This window comes from Erythrolamprus reginae, chromosome 10, assembly GCF_031021105.1.
Source record: "Erythrolamprus reginae isolate rEryReg1 chromosome 10, rEryReg1.hap1, whole genome shotgun sequence".
NCBI classification, from domain to species: domain Eukaryota; kingdom Metazoa; phylum Chordata; class Lepidosauria; order Squamata; family Dipsadidae; genus Erythrolamprus; species Erythrolamprus reginae.
Genome location: NC_091959.1, coordinates 46845617 through 46864800, shown reverse-complemented (window position 1 = coordinate 46864800; position 19184 = coordinate 46845617). Strand labels below are relative to the sequence as shown.

The 19184-nt window shown below is 47.1% G+C and overlaps 1 protein-coding gene across 1 annotated transcript in view; it reads right to left on the bottom strand.

Annotated features, from left to right (window-relative positions):
- Positions 1-19184, bottom strand: part of OSBP2 (oxysterol binding protein 2) — a 60073-nt gene continuing 40889 nt past the window's right edge. The window contains exons 5-14 of the mRNA XM_070763138.1: positions 18932-19049; positions 17371-17437; positions 13431-13595; positions 7594-7839; positions 7246-7366; positions 5646-5749; positions 4614-4709; positions 3055-3242; positions 2330-2550; positions 1-440 (exon numbers count right to left, since the gene is read on the bottom strand). Of these exons, the coding sequence (XP_070619239.1) occupies positions 298-440; positions 2330-2550; positions 3055-3242; positions 4614-4709; positions 5646-5749; positions 7246-7366; positions 7594-7839; positions 13431-13595; positions 17371-17437; positions 18932-19049 (1469 nt within the window). The 3' untranslated portion in view covers positions 1-297. The remainder of the gene's footprint in view (positions 441-2329; positions 2551-3054; positions 3243-4613; positions 4710-5645; positions 5750-7245; positions 7367-7593; positions 7840-13430; positions 13596-17370; positions 17438-18931; positions 19050-19184) is intronic.

Here is a 19184-nt window from a genome sequence, read left to right as displayed (position 1 = left end):
TTAAAAAAATCATACGCCATTTTATTAGTGCATAAAAATAGCTTCTTCTCTTTTTTTGGAAATCCCTGTTTGGTTTGCCTCGTCTTACTCTTTGTTTTTGTTTTTGCTTTTTGTTTGTTTTTGTTTCAATTCGGGGTTTATTTGAATCTCTGCGCGGTTCTCCGAAATGGCGGCCGGGGAGGGAAAGGGGCGCGTGGGGCTACTACTACTACCCCCGAAGGGCGCTTCCTCGGCGACCGGTCCTTCCGTCCCGCCGCGGATTGCGGAGGTCTTCACCCGGCACTCGACGAGCCCAGCTCAGAAGATGCTAGGACACTGGCTCCAGTCCTGTTTCTGTTTGCTCTCCCAGTAGCCGCCCTTGTAGACGCACATCAACTCCCCCGTCACCGGATCCACCTTCCTCTCAAACCACAGCGGGATGTATCCTTTGTAGTCCTTGCCTGCAAAGGAAGCGGGGTGGGGGCGTGGGGGGTACAGCCCTGTTAGTATTCTGCTCGCGGGCTTCCGATAAATTCCGATTCCCGGAAAATCACTTCTTCGTAATAAAACCCACTCTTTATTTCACTCAAACAGGACCCAGTGGTACCTCTACCTAAGAATGCCTCTACTTAATTTATTTTATTTATTTTATTTATTATTTAGATTTGTATGCCGCCCCTCTCCGCAGACTCGGGGCGGCTCACAACAGAATAAAACAATTCATAACAAATCTAAATTGTAGTTTAAAATATTTTAAAAACCCCATGTACTAAACAAACATACGTACAAACATACCATTCATAAACTGTATATGCCCAGGGGAGATGTCTCAGTTCCCCCATGCCTGACGACAAAGGTGGGTCTTAAGGAGCTTCCGAAAGGCAAGGAGAGTAGGGGCAGCTCTAATCTCTGGGGGGAGTTGGTTCCAGAGGGACGGGACCCGGAGAAGGCCCACTCTGTGGGACCTAATGGTCGCTGGGATTAAGAACTTTTCTAGATAAGAACCAGGTGTTCAAGGTCTTTTGCCTCTTCTTAAGAACCATTTTCTACTTAAGAACCCGGAAAAATTACTGGATCTCCTCTCACCTTCTAGCCACAGCTCACATTAGAGAACCATCTTTCAGCTGTGGCAAGGGGGGCGTTTGCCCAGGTTCGCCTGGTGCACCAGTTGTGGCTCTATGTGGGCCGGGAGTCACTGCTCACAGTCACTCATGCCCTCATCACCTCGGGGCTCGACAACTGTAACGCTCTCTACATGGGGCTACCTTTGAAAAGTGTTCGGAAACTCCAGATCGTGCAGAATGCAGCTGCGAGAGCAATCATGGGCTTCTCTAAATATGCCCATGTTACACCAACACTCCTCAGTCTGCATTGGTTGCCGATCAGTTTCCGGTCAGAATTCAAAGTGTTGGTTATGACCTATAAAGCCCTTCATGGCACTGGACCAGAATATCTCCGCGACCGCCTTCTGCCGCACGAATCCCAGCGACCCGTTAGGTCCCACAGAGTTGGCCTTCTCCGGGTCCCGTCAACTAAACAATGTCGTCTGGCAGGAGCCAGGGGAAGAGCCTTCTCTGTGGCGGCCCCGGCCCTCTGGAACCAGCTCCCCCCAGAGATTAGGATTGCCCCCACCCTCCCTGCCTTTTGTAAACTTCTTAAAACCCACCTCTGCCGTCAGGCATGGGGGAATTGAAACATCTCCCCCTTGCCCATGTTGTTTTGGTGTGTGATTGATTGTGTGCTTGTTTTTTATATATATTGGGCTTGTTTTTATGAATTTTTTTAACTTAAAACTGTAATTTAGATTACTAAGTATTAGATTTGTTACTATGTACTGTTTTTGCCATTGTTGTGAGCCGCCCCGAGTCTGCGGAGAGGGGTGGCATATAAATCCAATAAATCTAATCTAATCTAATCATTCTTCTATAGCATAGGTTAATCCACTTATTTTCCACTAACATGTCTTCCTCACTTTCTGACAGAGACCAATCTCCCATTGTCACATCAGGCCCCCTCAGGCTCTCCCCGGTCACTGTCTGCCTCACTCTCGGCATCAGCTTCCTCCGGCAACCCTCCGGCCCACTGAACCTCGCTCTTCCTCTTCAGAATCATTCAGGACCCGAGGAGGTTTTCTCAAAAGATTTGTTTCCTGAGCATGTGCAGAAGCCAAATCTTGCTCCGATGCACCCACCCGCCCGCCGGTCACCCATAGTCGTACGTACAGCTCCGTTTTTGCTACCGGAATGTCCCCCAGCCCCCCGTCCAGGTAGGAACCCAACACTGGCAAACATCCCAGGGCCGCTTCCTTTTAACCCCGACCTGCCGATCTAAAAGGGTCTCTTCCCGGTACCTTCCACCAGTGCGCCAGCTGCTTCGACTTCCCGGTGCCGGCGCACCGCCCGTTGTTTCTCTTCCAGCTGCTGTTTCTCCATGTTGGCCTCGTCCCACTTGCCGTTCTCCATCAGCCGCTGGTCGGGCCTAAGGCGGCTGTCGGTGGGAGCGACGCCGTCTTCCGGCTCATTGAGGGTTAGCGCCAATTTAGAGAAGTAGTACATGTTTTCGGCGTTCTCCCTGGGGAAGGAAGAACCGGGAGTGGCCTTTAGTGAGATGGGTGGGTGGCACCACCAGGTGCTCTCTTGCGCACGGACATCATTTGGTCATCGATATTCGTTGAACCACCATTTCTTGGGTGCCGAAAGAGTGTGCAGGTCGCTATCGCGAATCCGCGAGTGCCCAATGGCTGGGGAGGGTGAAACAGATTCCCCCACCCCGCAGAGGCCCTCTGGAGGTCAGAAATGGCCTGTTTCCCAACACTCGTGTTTCGCCCTCCCCAGGCTTCCCTCGCACCATGGATGGTAAAAACGCCCTCTACCATCACTCTGGAGGCTCCCTGGAAGCCAAAAACGCCCTCCCAGGGCCTCTGTGCGAGCCAAAAATCAGCTGGCCGGCACACACACGCACAATGGAGCTGAGCTAGGGCAATGGCTCGCGTGCCAGCAGATATGGCTCCGCGTGCCACCATCCCTGCCATAGCTGGTCAACCCTGAAGCCCCCAAGCCTGTAGGGAGGACTCACGGGAGTGGGTATTTCTTCCACAGCACTTTGGGGGACAAGGTCTGGTAGAGTGTTCTCGGAAGCTTCCCTTCCGCAATGGAGTTCCCTTGGCTGGCCTCTATGATCTTGGAACACTCCATCTTCTCGTCCCACGTGCCGGACATGACGTAGCGCTCGTTGCCGTGGGCGTCCATCACCACGCCCGTCACCTGGGGAAGAGCAGCAGGAGAAGGAAGGGGTTTGTTGGGAGGGGGGAGGACTGTCAGCCCCCAGTGGGTAGAAATCAACTCTACAGGTAAGTCTACAAGCAATAGCAACAGCATTTGGACTTATTTACAGCCCTCTCTAAGCGGTTTACAGAGAGTAAGCATATTGCCCCCAACAGCCTGGGTCCTCATTTTGCCAACCTTGGAAGGATGGAAGGTTGAGTCAACATGGAGGAAGGAAAGAAGGAAGGAAGGAAGGATGGAAGGATGGATGGAAGGAAGGAAGGAAAGAAGGGGATGGATCGATGGATCGATGGATCGATGGATCGATGGAAGGAAGGAAGGAAGGAAGGGGATGGATCGATGGATCGATGGATGGATGGAAGGAAGGAAGGAAGGAAGGAAGGAAGGGGATGGATCGATGGATCGATGGATGGATGGAAGGAAGGAAGGAAGGAAGGGGATGGATGGATCGATGGATGGATGGAAGGAAGGAAGGAAGGGGATGGATCGATGGATCGATGGATCGATGGAAGGAAGGAAGGAAGGAAGGGGATGGATCGATGGATGGATGGAAGGAAGGAAGGAAGGAAGGAAGGAAGGAAGGGGATGGATCGATGGATGGATGGAGGGAAGGAAGGAAGGGGATGGATGGATGGATGGATGGATGGAAGGAAGGAAGGGGATGGATGGATGGATGGATGGAAGGAAGGAAGGAAGGGGATGGATGGATGGAAGGAAGGAAGGAAAGGAAAGGAAGGGGATGGATGGATGGAAGGAAGGAAGGAAGGAAGGAAGGAAGGGCAATACTGCTTAGACTTATATAACGCTTCACAGTGCTTTACAGCCCTCTCTAAGCGGTTTACCTTAGAAGGATGGAAGGCTGAGTGAACCTTGAGTCAGGAAGGGAGGGAGAGAGGTAAGAAGGAAGGAAGGAAGGAAGGAAGGGGATGGATGGATGGAGGGAAGGAAGGAAGGAAGGAAGTGCTTTCACAGCCCTCTCTAAGAGCTTTATACAGAGAGTAAGCATCTATTGCCCCCAAAAATCTGGGTCCTCATTTTACCAACCTTGCGAGGATGGAAGGCTGAGTCAACCTTGAGCCTACTGGGATTCGATCTGCCAAACTGCTAGCAGCTGGCCATCAGCAGAAGTAGCATGGCTCGGTTTCTCAGCTACCGTGGGCCGGTGGCAGTCCACAGACCAGGAATTAGGGACCCCTGGCTTAACTGACCCATACACAGGCCAATCCAAGAGAAAAAACGAGTCCCATGGGATTGGACGGGATAGAAGTCAAATCGATTAAATTAAATGACAAGGCATTTGTCCTAGGTGTGCATTTCGAAGCACAGGGACTTTGTGCATCTGTAAGTTACCTTCCGCGGGATATCTCTGGAGAAGTAGCTGTAAGGTGTGAACTTCAGGTGGCATTTGTCTTTTGATTTGTGATTGAGGATTTCTATGTCACCGGACTGGATAAAAGAAAGAGAATTTGCCCCATTATTCACATCGACAGAAACCAGAATCAAGGGAAAATGAATTTCTTTTCTTTCAATTTTTTAAAAAAGATTTAAAATGCAATGCTCCAAATAAATAAATAAATAGAATAGAATAGAATAGAATAGAATAGAATTTTATTGGCCAAGTGTGATTGGACACACAAGGAATTTGTCTTGGTGCACATTTGTCAAGAATCATGTGGTACAACACTTAATGATTGTCATAGGGGTCAAATAAGCAATGAAGAAGCAATATTAATAAAAATCTTAGGATATAAGCAACAGGTTACAGTCATACAGTCAACATGGGAGGAAATGGGTGATAGGAATGATGAGAAAAACTAGTAGAATAGAAGTGCAGATTTAGTAGAAAGTCTAATAATGTTGAGGGAATTATTTGTTGATAGATAGATAGATAGATAGATAGATAGATAGATAGATAGATAGATAGATAGATAAGATAAGATAGATTACATAGATAGATAGATAGATAGATAGATATAGATAGATAGATAGATATATTAGATAGATAGATAGATATATTAGATAGATAGATAGATAGATAGATAGATAGATAAGATAGATAGATAGATTACATAGATAGATATATTAGATAGATAGATATAGTAGATAGATAGATAGATATATAGATATATTAAATAGATAGATAGATAGATAGATAGATAAGATAAGATAGATAGATTACATAGATAGATTACATAGATAGATAGATAGATATATTAGATAGATAGATAGATAGATAGATATAGATAGATAGATAGATAGATAGATAGATTAGAGAGAGAGAGTGAGAGAGTGAGAGAGAGAAATCACAACACCCATAAGCATTTGTGTCTCCTTGTTTGGGGAAAGATTTGAACAGCCCTGCAGGATGGGGCTCGTCCTTACCTGGTCAATCCAGAGTTTCCCTACGATAATATTGTGGACTGTGGACGTGACTTTTTGCCAGATGTAGTGGTTGCCGCTGGAGTGGAATTCGAGATGGATGGTGCCTGAGCGGAACGGGAGAAAAATTTTAGCCTACGGTTAAAAATATAAATATAGATCTCTATACACAGAGACAAAGGGTTATCGCTGGTGAAGCTTAATGGGCTTTTTGCCGATTCGAATTGCACGAACAGATTAACAGATAAAAGGTGTGATAGGGAATGAAACGGGATTAGATAAGGCGCTCCCTATTTTGACCACTTGTTGTCTGTTTGACAAGAATGCAGTTATCCAGTCCAGAAATGTCGCAGGATTTCGGTTTTCAGAAGTCATTTATCGTGAACCACTGAGTCGAAGGCTTTACAGAAGCCTATGTAAATTGCCTCTATTGATTTGCCCTGATCGAGATGTGTAGTCCATATGTTTTTGAAGTGTAGGAGTGGCAGGTCACAGGATATATTTTTTTCTGAAACCAAATTGTTGTTTTTTTTAGAGAGTAGGTTGTCAGTTTCTAGGGTGAAAGTAATGGATTAGTTTATGATTGATTCCATGACTTTGTACGTGACGCAACATAGGGAAATTGGTCTATAGTTTCCTACTAGACTGGAATCTTTCTTTTTGAAGATGGGGATGACTGTGCTAGTGAATGGAGTGTGAATGGGGTGTTTTTAATGGCTGGATACCCTCCCTGTCCCCACTACTGTTGCGGTTAGCTCTGGCCCAGCTCCTGCCCCAAGGACTGTGGATGTGGGGGAGACATCCACATGCTGCAGGCCTGTTTTGCCTCCGGTGGAATCTGCTGATGAAGGCTCCTCTGACCAAGAAGACATGAGTGACAGGGAGGAGGAAAGTGGGGCAGACAGCTCAGAAGGAGATCAATTCTCTAGCTCCTCCTTGGATTCAGAACAAGAGTTAATGATACAGCCACGCATGCGGAGAGCGATGCATAGGCAACAACAACTGAGAGATTACTATCAAAGAAAATGAGGCCACCTGTGGTTGGGTGGGGCTGTGGTCATTAGTGAGGCTGCTATAATGAGCAGCCTGTAGGTTTGGCCATTGTGGAGGATTATCTGATTGTTGTGTTTCGTGACTGCTTTACTGACTTTGACTTTTTGTGTGCTGATGTTTCCCCGCTTTGAAACTAAACCAGGGCAAAGTGTGTTTCACTTTGTGAAAGAAGAAGGACTGTGAATTGCCTCACAGCTGCAAGCTAAGTATCACAGAACTGATCAGGGACTTGTACAAATTACCAGTTTGTTTGGAGACGAGTGCTTTTTGCTATACCAAAAGAGGGCTTGGTTTAAGTGAATTTTCATTATAAAGAACATTGTTTTGAATTTTCAAACGTGTGTGTGTCTGAAATTTGTACCTGTGAATTTTTGGGAGGATTCTACCAGAGAGTCCGACAGAATAACTACGGAGTTTCGTTCAGCAGATATATTCTGAGCATGCCCAGAGAGAGAGAAATATCTGCCTCTACCAAGAATCGAATTCACAGCCTCCCGATCGCGAGGCGAGAGCTCCGCCTCTAGGCCACCGCCCCACTCCGTTTACTCACCCAGTGGCATGATGGAAAGGTATTTGCCACGGAACTTGCTGGCAATGGTGATCTCCTGCCGCAGCGTCCAGCCTCGCCGGGAGTACACGTGGTGAGCAGCTGCTGGTGGGTGATGGCTCACCTGGAGAGGAGAAACACACCTGGATGGCATCCACTACCTAAAACTGTAGGTGATTCTCTTTAGCAAGATTTATTGAGATGACTGGGAGGGGAAGTAAAGAGGTAAAGAAGAATTCCAGTATGAATAGTCCTTGGCTTATGACTCTACCACACCTGGCCCTACCACACCTGGCCTTCCCTTTCCCCTGACCCCTTATCTGCCCCCCCCCCCGCGGGCCTTCAGCTCACCTGCTCGCAGATCGAACGGAAGCCGAGCTCCTCCAAGCGGTCCAATTCGAAGGTCTCGCCCAGAAGGGGGTTGAAGGGCTTGGCGGTCCGTTGGACGGTGGTCGAGTAGGAAGACACCGAGAAGGCGGCCACGAAGCACATCTGCTCGATGGCGTTCTCGCACTTGACCGCTCGGTCCAGCAGCTCGTGGTACTCCAGGTCCTCCGTCAGCCTCTGCAGCATCGAGAGGGGCTCGTTGAAGTTGATCTGTAGGGAAGAGGGAGGGCAGGAAAGGAGGGTTAATGGGGGGGCTCCAGTCCTGGGAAGGAATGTCAAGGATTACAATGGAACCTCTACTTACGAACTTAATTCGTTCCGTGACCAGGTTCTTAAGTAGAACAGTTTGTAAGAAGAAGCAATTTTTCCCATAGGAATCAATGTAAAAGCAAATAAGGCGTGCGATTGGGGAAACCGCAGGGAGGATGGAGGCCCTGTTTCCTCCCAGGAGATTCCTAGAGAGGCCCCATGGAGGCTTCTCCCCACCTTTTCCGGCCCTGTTTCCTCCCAGGAGATTCCTAGAGAGGCCCCATGGAGGCTTCTCCCTGCCTTTTCCAGCCATCTTTCCTCCCAGGAGATTCCTAGAGAGGCCCCATGGAGGCTTCTCCCCACCTTTTCCGGCCCTGTTTCCTCCCAGGAGATTCCCAGAGAGGCCCCATGGAGGCTTCTCCCTGCCTTTTCCAGCCATGTTTCCTCCCAGGAGATTCCTAGAGAGGTCCCACGGAGGCTTCTCCCCGCTTTGTCCGGCCGTTTCCTCCCACGATATTCCTAGAGAGGTCCCACGGAGGCTTCTCTCTGCCTTTTCCGGCCCTGTTTCCTCCCAGGAGATTCCTAGAGAGGCCCCACGGAGGCTTCTCCCTGCCTTTTCCGGTTACAGTTTCGGAGGCTCGGGTTTATAAGTAAAAAATGATTCTTGAGAAGAGGCAAAAAAATCTTGAACACCCGTTTCTTATTTAGAAAAGTTCGTTAAGTAGAGGCGTTCATAGGTAGAGGTGCCACTGTAGTTCAATCCTGGGTGACATCCCATTATGTTATCCTATACTGTAAAAGAAGGATGTCGGCATGTTAAACAGTAATGAATGCTGAGTCATAGAGTGTAAACTGCAACCTGATTGGACCAGGGCATTATAAAATGCAAAGCACAGAAGCGTCTTTCAGACAACGCCGGCTCGCTTGGCGAAGAAACAGGGCTGAACACCGCCCCCTAGAGTCGAGAATTATTACCCTGGAATTATTTGTTTAGCAGAGTGATGGCATTCGGGGGAAAAAACTTCTTGTGTCTAGTTGTCTTGGTGTGCAGTGCTCTGTAGCGACGTTTTGAGGGTAGGAGTTGAAACAGTTTACGTCCAGGATGCGAGGGGGTCAGTCAATATTTTCACAGCCATTAATCATTAATTAATTAATCGATCAATCAGGAATGAATATCACGAGAAATGTAAACTGACTTATCACGTCCATTGTTTTTTAAATGTTCTGATAAGACGGAGTGGCTGTGGGTTTTGCCTCCCAAGGACAATTCCATCTTTCCGTCCATCACTCTGGTGGGGGAATTATTGACCCCCTCGGAGAGGGTCCGCAACTTGGGCGTCCTCCTCGATCCACAGCTCACATTAGAGAAACATCTTTCAGCTGTGGCAAGGGGGGCGTGCGCACAGGTTCGCCTGGTGCACCAGTTGCGACCCGAATTGGACAGGGAGTCACTGCTCACAGTCACTCATGCCCTCATCACCTCGAGGCTCGACTACTGTAATGCTCTCTACATGGGGCTACCTTTGAAAAGTGTTCGGAAACTTCAGATCGTGCAGAATGCAGCTGCGAGAGCAATCATGGGCTTCCCAAGGTATGCCCATGTCACACCAACACTCCGCAGTCTACATTGGTTGCCGATCAGTTTCCGGTCACAATTCAACGTGTTGGTTATGACCTATAAAGCCCTTCATGGCATCGGACCAGAATATCTCCGAGACCGCCTTCTGCCGCACGAATCCCAGCGACCCGTTAGGTCCCACAGAGTTGGCCTTCTCTGGGTCCCGTCAACTAAACAATGTCGTCTGGCAGGAGCCAGGGGAAGAGCCTTCTTTGTGGCAGCCCCGACTCTCTGGAACCAACTCCCCCCAGAGATTAGAACTGCCCCCACCCTCCTTGCCTTTCGTAAACTCCTCAAAACCCACCTTTGCCGTCAGGCATGGGGGAACTGAGATATCTCCCCCGGGCCTTTACAGTTTATGTATGGTATGTTTGTACGTATGTCTGCTTAATAATGGGGTTTTTAAAATATTTTAAATTGTAAATTATTAGATTTGTCATGAACTGTTTTATTCTGTTGTGAGCCGCCCCGAGTCTATGGAGAGGGGCGGCATACAAATCTAATAAATAAATAAAATAAATAAATAAACAGAGTTGGAAGGGAACCCCAGAGGTCTTGTAGACCAACCCCTTGTTTGAGAAAACCCACCATTTGTGCATGCATTCATTCATTCATTCATTCATTCATAATTTAATTTAGTTTAGTTTAATTTTAATTTTAATCTAATTTATATGCCGCCCAACTACCGGGAGACTCTGGGTGACTAAGCACCATTGCTAAGGAAGAATAAAAACATAGAACATAGAATAACTGAGTTGGAAGGGACGGCATACAAATCTAATTAATAAACAAACAAACAAATAAATAAATGTATTTGTAAATAAACATTTTCTATTAAAACAAAAAAAGGGATAAAAGAGCCAAGGGGGCGGATGAAAAAGCCAGCCGCTGGTCACAACTGGATTCTTCGGATCCACAAGGTCACTCAAGGAAGACGGAGGAAGCACAAGCTCCAGAAATAAATACGCTGGCCCAAACGCACCCGAGTGTGCCGACAGTCGGCACAAACAGTCCCGCGGAGGGCCAGGAAGATTTAATGTCGCGTCAAAAGGGCCATTACGGTTTCCAACACTTCCCAGCGTGGCTCCTTTAATCGGGAGGCTGCCACAGGCGTCTCACCGGCAGATTTATAATGTTTCGCTTTGGCAGCTGCCTTGCTGAAGTTTTACTGGGCTGTCAAAGCGAAGATATTGGATTGGGGGGGTTATTTATGGAACGCAATATCTTGGGATAAAAAAAAAAACCTCTTGAAAAAAGAGAGTTCTTTTTTTAGAGTCGATTTGCTGGGTGTTTTTGGTGTTTTGAAAAAGGGAAGTAGCTATCTACCTAGCTACCTACCTATAATCCATCTATCTATCTATCTATCTATCTATCTATCTATCTATCTATCTATCTATCTATCTATCTATCTATCTATCTGTTGTGGTTCCGTCTGAGGCCCCTCAGGGAACGGCTGATCTTCTGTCGGTTTCCAGCTCAGAGGGAGAGGATGAGGAACAGGAGGTGCAGGCAGACGAGGAGGAGGAATCCCAGGCTGAAGAAGAGGGAGGACAGCCAGAGTCCCACCAGAGGGAGCTCTCCCCAGCAAGCAGCCTGGATTCCTTAGAGCAGTGTTTTTCAACCAGTGTGCCGTGGCACACTAGTGTGCCGTGAGACATGGTCAGGTGTGCCGCGAAGAAGGAAGCTCAGGTTCCGGTCTCGCAACTTTTTGCAGAGAGAGTGAGTGTGTGTGTGTGAGAGAGAGAGAGAGAAAGAAAGAAAGCAAGAGAGAAAAAAAGAGAGAGATAGAGAGAGAGAGAGAAAGAAAGCAAGATGGAGAATGAAAAGAGAGAGAAAGCAAGTGTCAGAGAGAAAGCAAGCAAGAGAGAGAGAGAGAGAAAGCAAGAGAGAGAGAGAGAAAAGGAGAGGAAGGGAGAGAGAGAGAGAAATTAGGAAAAAGGGGAGCAAAAAGGGAAATGAGAAAATGATTGAGACAGAGAATGAGAGGAAAGAGAGAGAAACAAAAGAAAGAGAGAAGTGACTCTTGATTTAAAGCATATGATAAAAAGCACCCAAAGAATAAGAGAGAAAACACCCCAGCCCTCATCTGTTTTTGGAAATGGTTCAAAAGTGTGTATACAAATACACACACAAGGGTGGGGAGGATGGAAAAAGAGAGGAGAGTGTGCCCCAGGATTTTAAAATGTAAAAAATGTGCCGCGGCTCAAAAAAGGTTGAAAATCACTGCCTTAGAGGAAAATGCACAAGCCATAATTGATCTGCAACAGAGAAGAGCTACTCAGAGAAGAAATCAATTGGCTAAGTACTTTCAGCATTAAAGAGGCAACAGCTGGGTTTGGGTGTGGTGCTCTTGGGAAAGGCTAAAAGGCAGACCCACCCTTCCTGGCTTGTGGAGTTTTATCTTTGAGAGTCTTGGGACCTGGCTGTGAACTTTGACGTCTTGGAATCCTGGTTTGTGCCTTTGACTATTGAAACCTTGGGGGGGGGGGTGCCAGCAAGAAGCTTGCTGTATTGTCTGGACATCAGGACTCTGCTGTAACGTATTATAGCCTGTCTGTTGAGAAGAACAGGTTTTCCTCTGTGTTTATTTTTTCCAGCTATAAAATACTTTTGGCTTTTACCAGAGTGTCTGGCTGTTTTTTCCAGTTGGTGTTGAGGTCTGGGGGAACCCAGACAGAACACTATCTATTGTATCTATCTATCTATCTATCTATTGTATCTATCTATTGTATCTATCTATTGTATCTATCTATCTATCTATCTATCTATCTATCTATCTATCTATCTATCTATCTATCTATCTATCTATTGTATCTAACTATTGTATCTATCTATCTATCTATCTATCTATCTATTGTATCTATCTATCTATCTATCTATCTATTGTATCTATCTATCTATCTATCTATCTATCTATTGTATCTATCTATCTATCTATCTATCTATCTATCTATCTATTGTATCTAACTATTGTATCTATCTATCTATCTATCTATCTAATCTATCTATCATCTATCTATCTATCTCCTATCTATCTACCAACCTACCTACCCTATTCGTCTGTCTGTCTGTCTCTCTCTACCTACCTACCTATCTACCTACTTATGTACCAACTATCTCTGTCTGTCTGTCTGTCTGTCTATCTATTCATCCATCCATCTATCACCTATCTATTTACCTACCTACCCTACCCTACCGGTCTCTCTCTCTCTACCTACCTACCTACCTACCTACCTATTTACCTACCTACATACCAACTATCTATCTATCTATCTATATCTATCTATCTATCTATCTATCTATCTATCTATCTATCTATCTATCTACCTACCTACCTACCTACCTACATGTCTGTTTGTCTGTCTGTCTGTCTCTCTCTCTTTCTCTATCATCGTCTACCTACCTACCCTACCCTATCCGTCTGTCTGTAAGTCTCTCTCTCTCTCTACCTACCTATCTATTTATCTATCTACCTACCTACCCTACCTTATCCGTCCATCTGTCTCTCTCTAGCTACCTACCTACCCTACCCTGTCTGTCTGTCAGTCTCTCTCTCTCTCTACCTACCTACCTATCTATTTATCTATCTACCTACCTACCCTACCTTATCTGTCTGTCCGTCTGTCTCTCTCTAGCTACCTACCTACCTACCCTACCCTGTCTGTCTGTCTGTCTGTCTGTCTGTCTGTCTGTCTGTCTATCTATCTAATCACCTACCTACCTTCTTCCGTCACCCCGCCAACCTGCATTGCTTACTTCGACTGGACCTGGTGAAGGCCTACCCTATGCAGCAGGAGACGGTTCCATGTTGCCTTTCTTGTCCGTTCACCGTTCTCGCCTTCAGGTGGAGACCGGCCACGTGCCAAAGCTCAAGGCCCACAGGGGGAAAAAATCTCCCCCGCATCAAAGGGGGGTGGAAGGACGGAGCCCTTACCGGCATGGGGATCTTGGAGAGTTCTTTCCCGATGCAATTCTTCATGATGCTCCAGAGGTTAAGGCTGTAGTTGGGCTTGTCTGGGATGTGAGTGCGCCTCTGCTTCTGGAGCGATCCATGCTTGCTTGACGAACGAAGGGCAGTGTGCGTGGTGGCGTCCAATGTCTGGAAGGGATCGAATGCAAGGTCAGGAACCATTGCTGTGGTTAGGCGGCTTGCAAAACTGGCCGCAGAGGCAGACAGCTAAGGATCAGTTTCCGGTCACAATTCAAAGTGTTGGTTATGACCTTAAAGCCCTTCATGGCACCGGGCCAGACTATCTCAGGGACCGCCTTCTGCCGCACGAATCCCAGCGACCAGTTAGGTCCCACAGAGTGGGTCTTCTCCGGGTCCCGTCAACCAATGTCGCTTGGCGGGACCCAAAGGAAGAGCCTTCTCTGTGGTGGCCCCGACCCTTTGGAACCAACTCCCCCCAGAGATTAGAATTGCCCCCACCCTCCTTGCCTTTCGTAAGCTGCTTAAAACCCACCTCTGCCGCCAGGCATGGGGGAACTAAGATACACTTTCCCCCTAGGCCTTCACAATTTTATGTATGGTATGTTTGTATGTATGGTTTTTATATAATGGGTTTTTAACTGCTTTTTAGTATTGGATTTTGTTGTACTGTTTTACTGCTGTTGTTAGCCGCCCCGAGTCTGCGGAGAAGGGCGGCATACAAATCCAATAAATAATAATAATAAATAATAATGTCAAGGCCTACATGGCATTGGACCAGAGTACCTCCGGAACTGCCTGCTACCGCACGAATCCCAGTGACCGATAAGGTCCCTTCTCCGGGTCCTGTCGACTAAACAATGTCGTTTGGCGGGCCCCAGGGGAAGAGCCTTATCTGTGGCGGCCCCAGCCCTCTGGAATCAACTCCCCCCCAGAGATTAGAACTGCCCCCACCCTCCTTGTCTTTCGTAAATTACTCAAGACCCATCTATACCGCCAGGCATGGGGGAGTTGAGACACCTTTCCCCCAGGCTTTTTAAAAATATTTATGTTTGGATATGTATGTGTTGTTTGCTTTTTAAATATGATAGGGTTTTTATGCGCTTTTTAATATTAGATTTGTTTTCGCTAGAATATTGTTTTTATTGTTGTTGTGAGCCGCCCCGAGTCTTCGGAGAGGGGCGGCATACAAATCTAATAAATTGAACTGAACTGAATTGAATGTGGGCCAGGCCTGGAGTCTGCAGAAGGCTCGGTACCAGAGGCAGAGATCCAGCCCGGTCCATCTAGCACAGTGATGGTGAACCTTTTATCCCTCAGGTGCAGAAAGAGCTATCGTGCGTGCATGAGTGTCCACACCCATAATTCAATGCCTGGGGAGGGCGAAAACAGCTCACTCCCCCCCCTAGCAGCCCTCTGCAAACCAGAAATGGCCTGTCTCCCAACTCCCAAGGAGTTGTTGGTCCAGTTCTACAGAGGAATCATTGAGTCTGTCATCTGCACCTCTATAACTGTCTGGTTTGGTGCTGCAACCCAACAAGACCGACACGGACTTCAGAGGAGAATCAGAACTGCAGAAAAAGCAATGGCTGCCAACCTGCCTTCCATTGAGGACCGAGTCAAAAAGAGGGCGTGGAAAATATTGACTGACCCCTCGCATCCTGGACACAACTCCTACCTTCAAAACGTCGCTACAGAGCCCTGCATACCAAGACAAAACAAGACTCACCAGAAGAGCCCTTCACTCCTCCACTCGAAACAGAACACCCTACGAGACCAGACTTTCAATCCTGGGCCTAGAAAGCCTAGAACTAAGACGCCTTAAACAAGATCTAAGTATTGCCCACAAGATCCTATGCTGCAACGTCCTGCCTGTCGGCGACTACTCCAACTTCAACCGCAACAACACAAGAGCACACAACAGATTTAAACTTAATATTAACCGCTTCAAACTTGACTGTAAAAAATATGACTTCAGTAACTGAGTTGTCAAAGCGTGGAACTCATTACCGGACTCCATAGTGTCATCCCCAAACCCCCAACACTTTACCCTTAGATTATCTACGGTTGACCTCTCCAGATTCCTAAGAGGTCAGTAAGGGGCGAGTACAAGTGCACTAGGGTGCCTTCCGTCCCCTGTCCTATTGCTCTCCTATATCTCCTATACCTTTCTTCTATTCCTATATCTCTTCTATTCTTTCATTGATATGTTCTATTACAACTAGACACAAGAACAGTTTTTCCCCCAACGCCATCACTCTGCTAAACAAATAATTCCCTCATCATTGTCAGACTTTTTACTAAATCTGCACTTCTATTTCTACTAGTTTTTCTCATCATTCCTATCATCCTTTTCCTCCTACTTAGGACTGTATGACTGGAACTGGTTGCTTGTATCTTAAGATTTTTACTAATATTGTTTCTTCATTGCTTATTTGACCCCTATGACCATCGTTAAGTGTTGTACCACATGATTCTTGACAAATGTCTCTTTTTCTTTTATGTACACTGAGAGCATCTGCACCAAAGACAATTTCCTTGTGTGTCCAACCACACTTGGCCAATAAAATTCTATTCTATTCTATTCTATTCTATTCTATTCTATTCTATTCTATTCTATTCTATTCTATTCTATTCTATTCCATTCCATTCCATTTCATTTCATTCCATTTTTCTGGTGGGCCCAGTAGGTGTTTTGCCCTCCCCAGAAGGGTAAAAACGCCCTCCCTCATCCCCCTGGAGGCTCTCTGGAAGCCAAAAATGCCCTACCAGAGCCTGTGCGAGCCAAAAATCAGCTGGCCGGCACACACATGCATGTTGGAGCTGAGCCTAGGGCAACGGCTCGTGTACCAGCAGATATGGCTCCGCGGGCCACATGTGGTCCCCATGCCATAGGTTCGCCATCACTGATGTAGGAGATACGCCCACGTTTATCCAACCCTCTGCGGCCTGCATTGGCTGCGGATTGGTTTCCGAACGCAATTCAAAGTGTTGGTTATGACCTATAAAGCCCTACATGGCATGGGGGCAGATTACTTGGTCACCGCACCTCAAGAAGGACATAATGGAAATGGAAAAGGGGCAAAAAAGGGGCAACACGTATGATCAAGGAAATGGAGCCCCCTCCCTTATGATACCAGGTTGCAACGCCTTGGTCTCTTCAGCCTTGAAAGACGGCGTTGAAGGGGGGACTTGATCGAAGTATAAAATCATGCATGGGATAGAAAAGGTGGATAGAGAGAAATTATTTTCTCTACCACACAATACCAGGACGAGGGGGAACTCTCTAAAGCTCACAGGTAAGAAAGTGAGGACAAATCAAGGGAGATATTTCTTCACCCAGAGGGTCCTTGCTTGATGGGATTCCCTTCCAGAAGAGGTCGTGACAGCATCAACCTGGATAGCTTCAAGGCAGGATTAGACAGATTCATGGATGCCAAGTGTATCATAGGTGGTTATTGAAACGGATGTCCAAGTGCTGCCTCTATGTTAGTTGAGGCAGGCAGGGTTCCCTTGAGTACCATTTGTTGGGGGTCCAGGGAAAGGGAGGGTCTTGCCTTCTCTTTCTGCTCAAGATCCCCATGGACAATTGTGGGGGCCACTGTGGGACACAGAATGCTGGACACGATGGGCTTTGGCCCGATTCAGCAGGGCTCTTCCTATGTCCTTATGTCCTTGAAGTGACCACCTTTTGCCTCATGAGTCCAAGCAACCGGTCAGGCCCCACAGAGTCGGCCTTCTTCAGGTCCCGGCAACTAGACAATGTCGCTTGGTTGGGCCTAGGGGAAGAGCCTTCTCTGTGGCGGCCCCCAAATATTCGTACTTCCCCCACCCTCCTCACCTTCTGCAAGGTTTGAAGACCCAGGCTTGGAGCCACTAGATAACTATCTTGGTTCCAACTATCGGGGTTGTGTTAGCTTTCACGCCGGCCATTGGCGATACTTACGCTGCCACTGAAGTGCCAATCGTTCGAACAGCCCTCGCTGGCCACACTAATGTTGCTGCTGGCGCGCCTGTGGGGGACACAGAAGTGACAGTGGCAATGCCAAAAGCTATGGGGCATGGTCTCTTGATGCACTGGCCAACATGGCCAGGCTGCCCCCAGCAGGGCCCATCGAGCGGGGGCCACCCTGAGAAGATCACAAACAGAGGTGGGGTTCCGGTATGCAAATGCGCCAGCTGACATTCCGACCCGGTCAGTTTCTCCAAGCTCTGGGTCTAGGCAACCAATGGGCAACTTTGCCCTGCAGGACAGGAGGGTTGAGAACCCAGTGGGGGGCGGAGAGAGGCGGGGGGGGGGGGCACTAAGCAGGAAGGGTTGGAAAGAATAGGACTTCATGGATGGATGGATGGATGGATGGATGGATGGATGGGTAGGTAGGTAGGTAGGTAGAGAGAGAGAGATTAGATAGATAGATAGATAGATAGATAGATAGATAGATAGAGAGAATAGATAAGATAGAGAGATAGACAGATAGAGCGAGAGATAGATAGATAGAAAGATAGAGAGAACGACAGAGAGACAGATAGATAGGTAGATAGGTACATATATATATATATATATATAGAGAGAGAGAGAGATAGGGAGAGATAGATAGATAGAGAGAGAGAGATAGAAAGATTAGATAGATAGATAGATTAGATAGATTAGATAGATAGATAGATAGAAAGATTAGATAGATAGATAGATAGATAGATAGAGAGAGAGAGAGATAGATGATAGATAGATAGATAGATAGATAGATAGATAGATAGATAGATAGGAAAGGGGGAGGTAGGAATGAAGAAAGCATAGAAAGGAGGGAGGGAGGGAAGGAAAGAAAAACAGGAAGGAAGGAAGGAAAAGGGAAGGAATGAAAGAAGGAAGGAAAAATAGAAAATAAGGAAAGGGGGGAGGGAGGGAGGGACGGAGGGAGGGAAGGAGGAAGTGAAAATATGAAGGAAAAATGAAAGGAAGAAAAATAGGAGGAAAAGGAACGAAAGAAGAAAGGAAGAATAGGAAGGAAAGAAGGAAAAATAGAAAGGAAGGAAAGGTGGAGAGAGGAAGGGAGGGAGGAAGGAAGAATAGAAAGGAGCGAGGGAGGGAAGGAAGTGAAAATAGGAAGGAAGGTAGGTAAAAAGGAAGTCAGAAAAAATAGGAAGAAAGGAAGAATAGGAATGTAGGAAGGAAGGAAAAAAGGAAAAAATGAAGGAAGGAAAAATAGGAAGCGAAGAAAAAAGGAATAATAGGAAGGAAGGATGGAAAAAAGGAAGGAAAAATAAGAAGAGAAGAAAGGAAGGAAGGAAGGAAGGAAAGAAGGTCATAATGAAAGTGAAGGAGGGTCTCGGGGAAGTCCTAACGTTTGCACTTGGTCAGCACAGGTGTCCCCAACACGAGTGATGTCCAGCTGACCATGCCCACCACGCCCAGCCCCACCCCTGCGAAGTCCAACCCAATCCAGATGCCTCCCTCCATGAAATCACGTTTCACACACCCCTGCGAGCCACAGACAACGCTTCCAACCCACCGGTGATGTTTGGAGAGCTCTGCTACTGTGACCACAGCGTCAGCGTCTTCCATCGCATCGAAGTATTCCGTCTCCTCATCTTCGTCACTGGGCTCTGCTTTGCCACTCTGCACGCTTCCTGGTGGGAGAGAACGGATAATAACCAGGATCAGTCCTTGCCACATTTGTGCGCTCGAGGCACCCGACGGACGGAGGGAGGGAGGCTGTCTTTCGTCCTCTTGGCCGAATCCTGACCTCTTAGGAACCTGGGAGA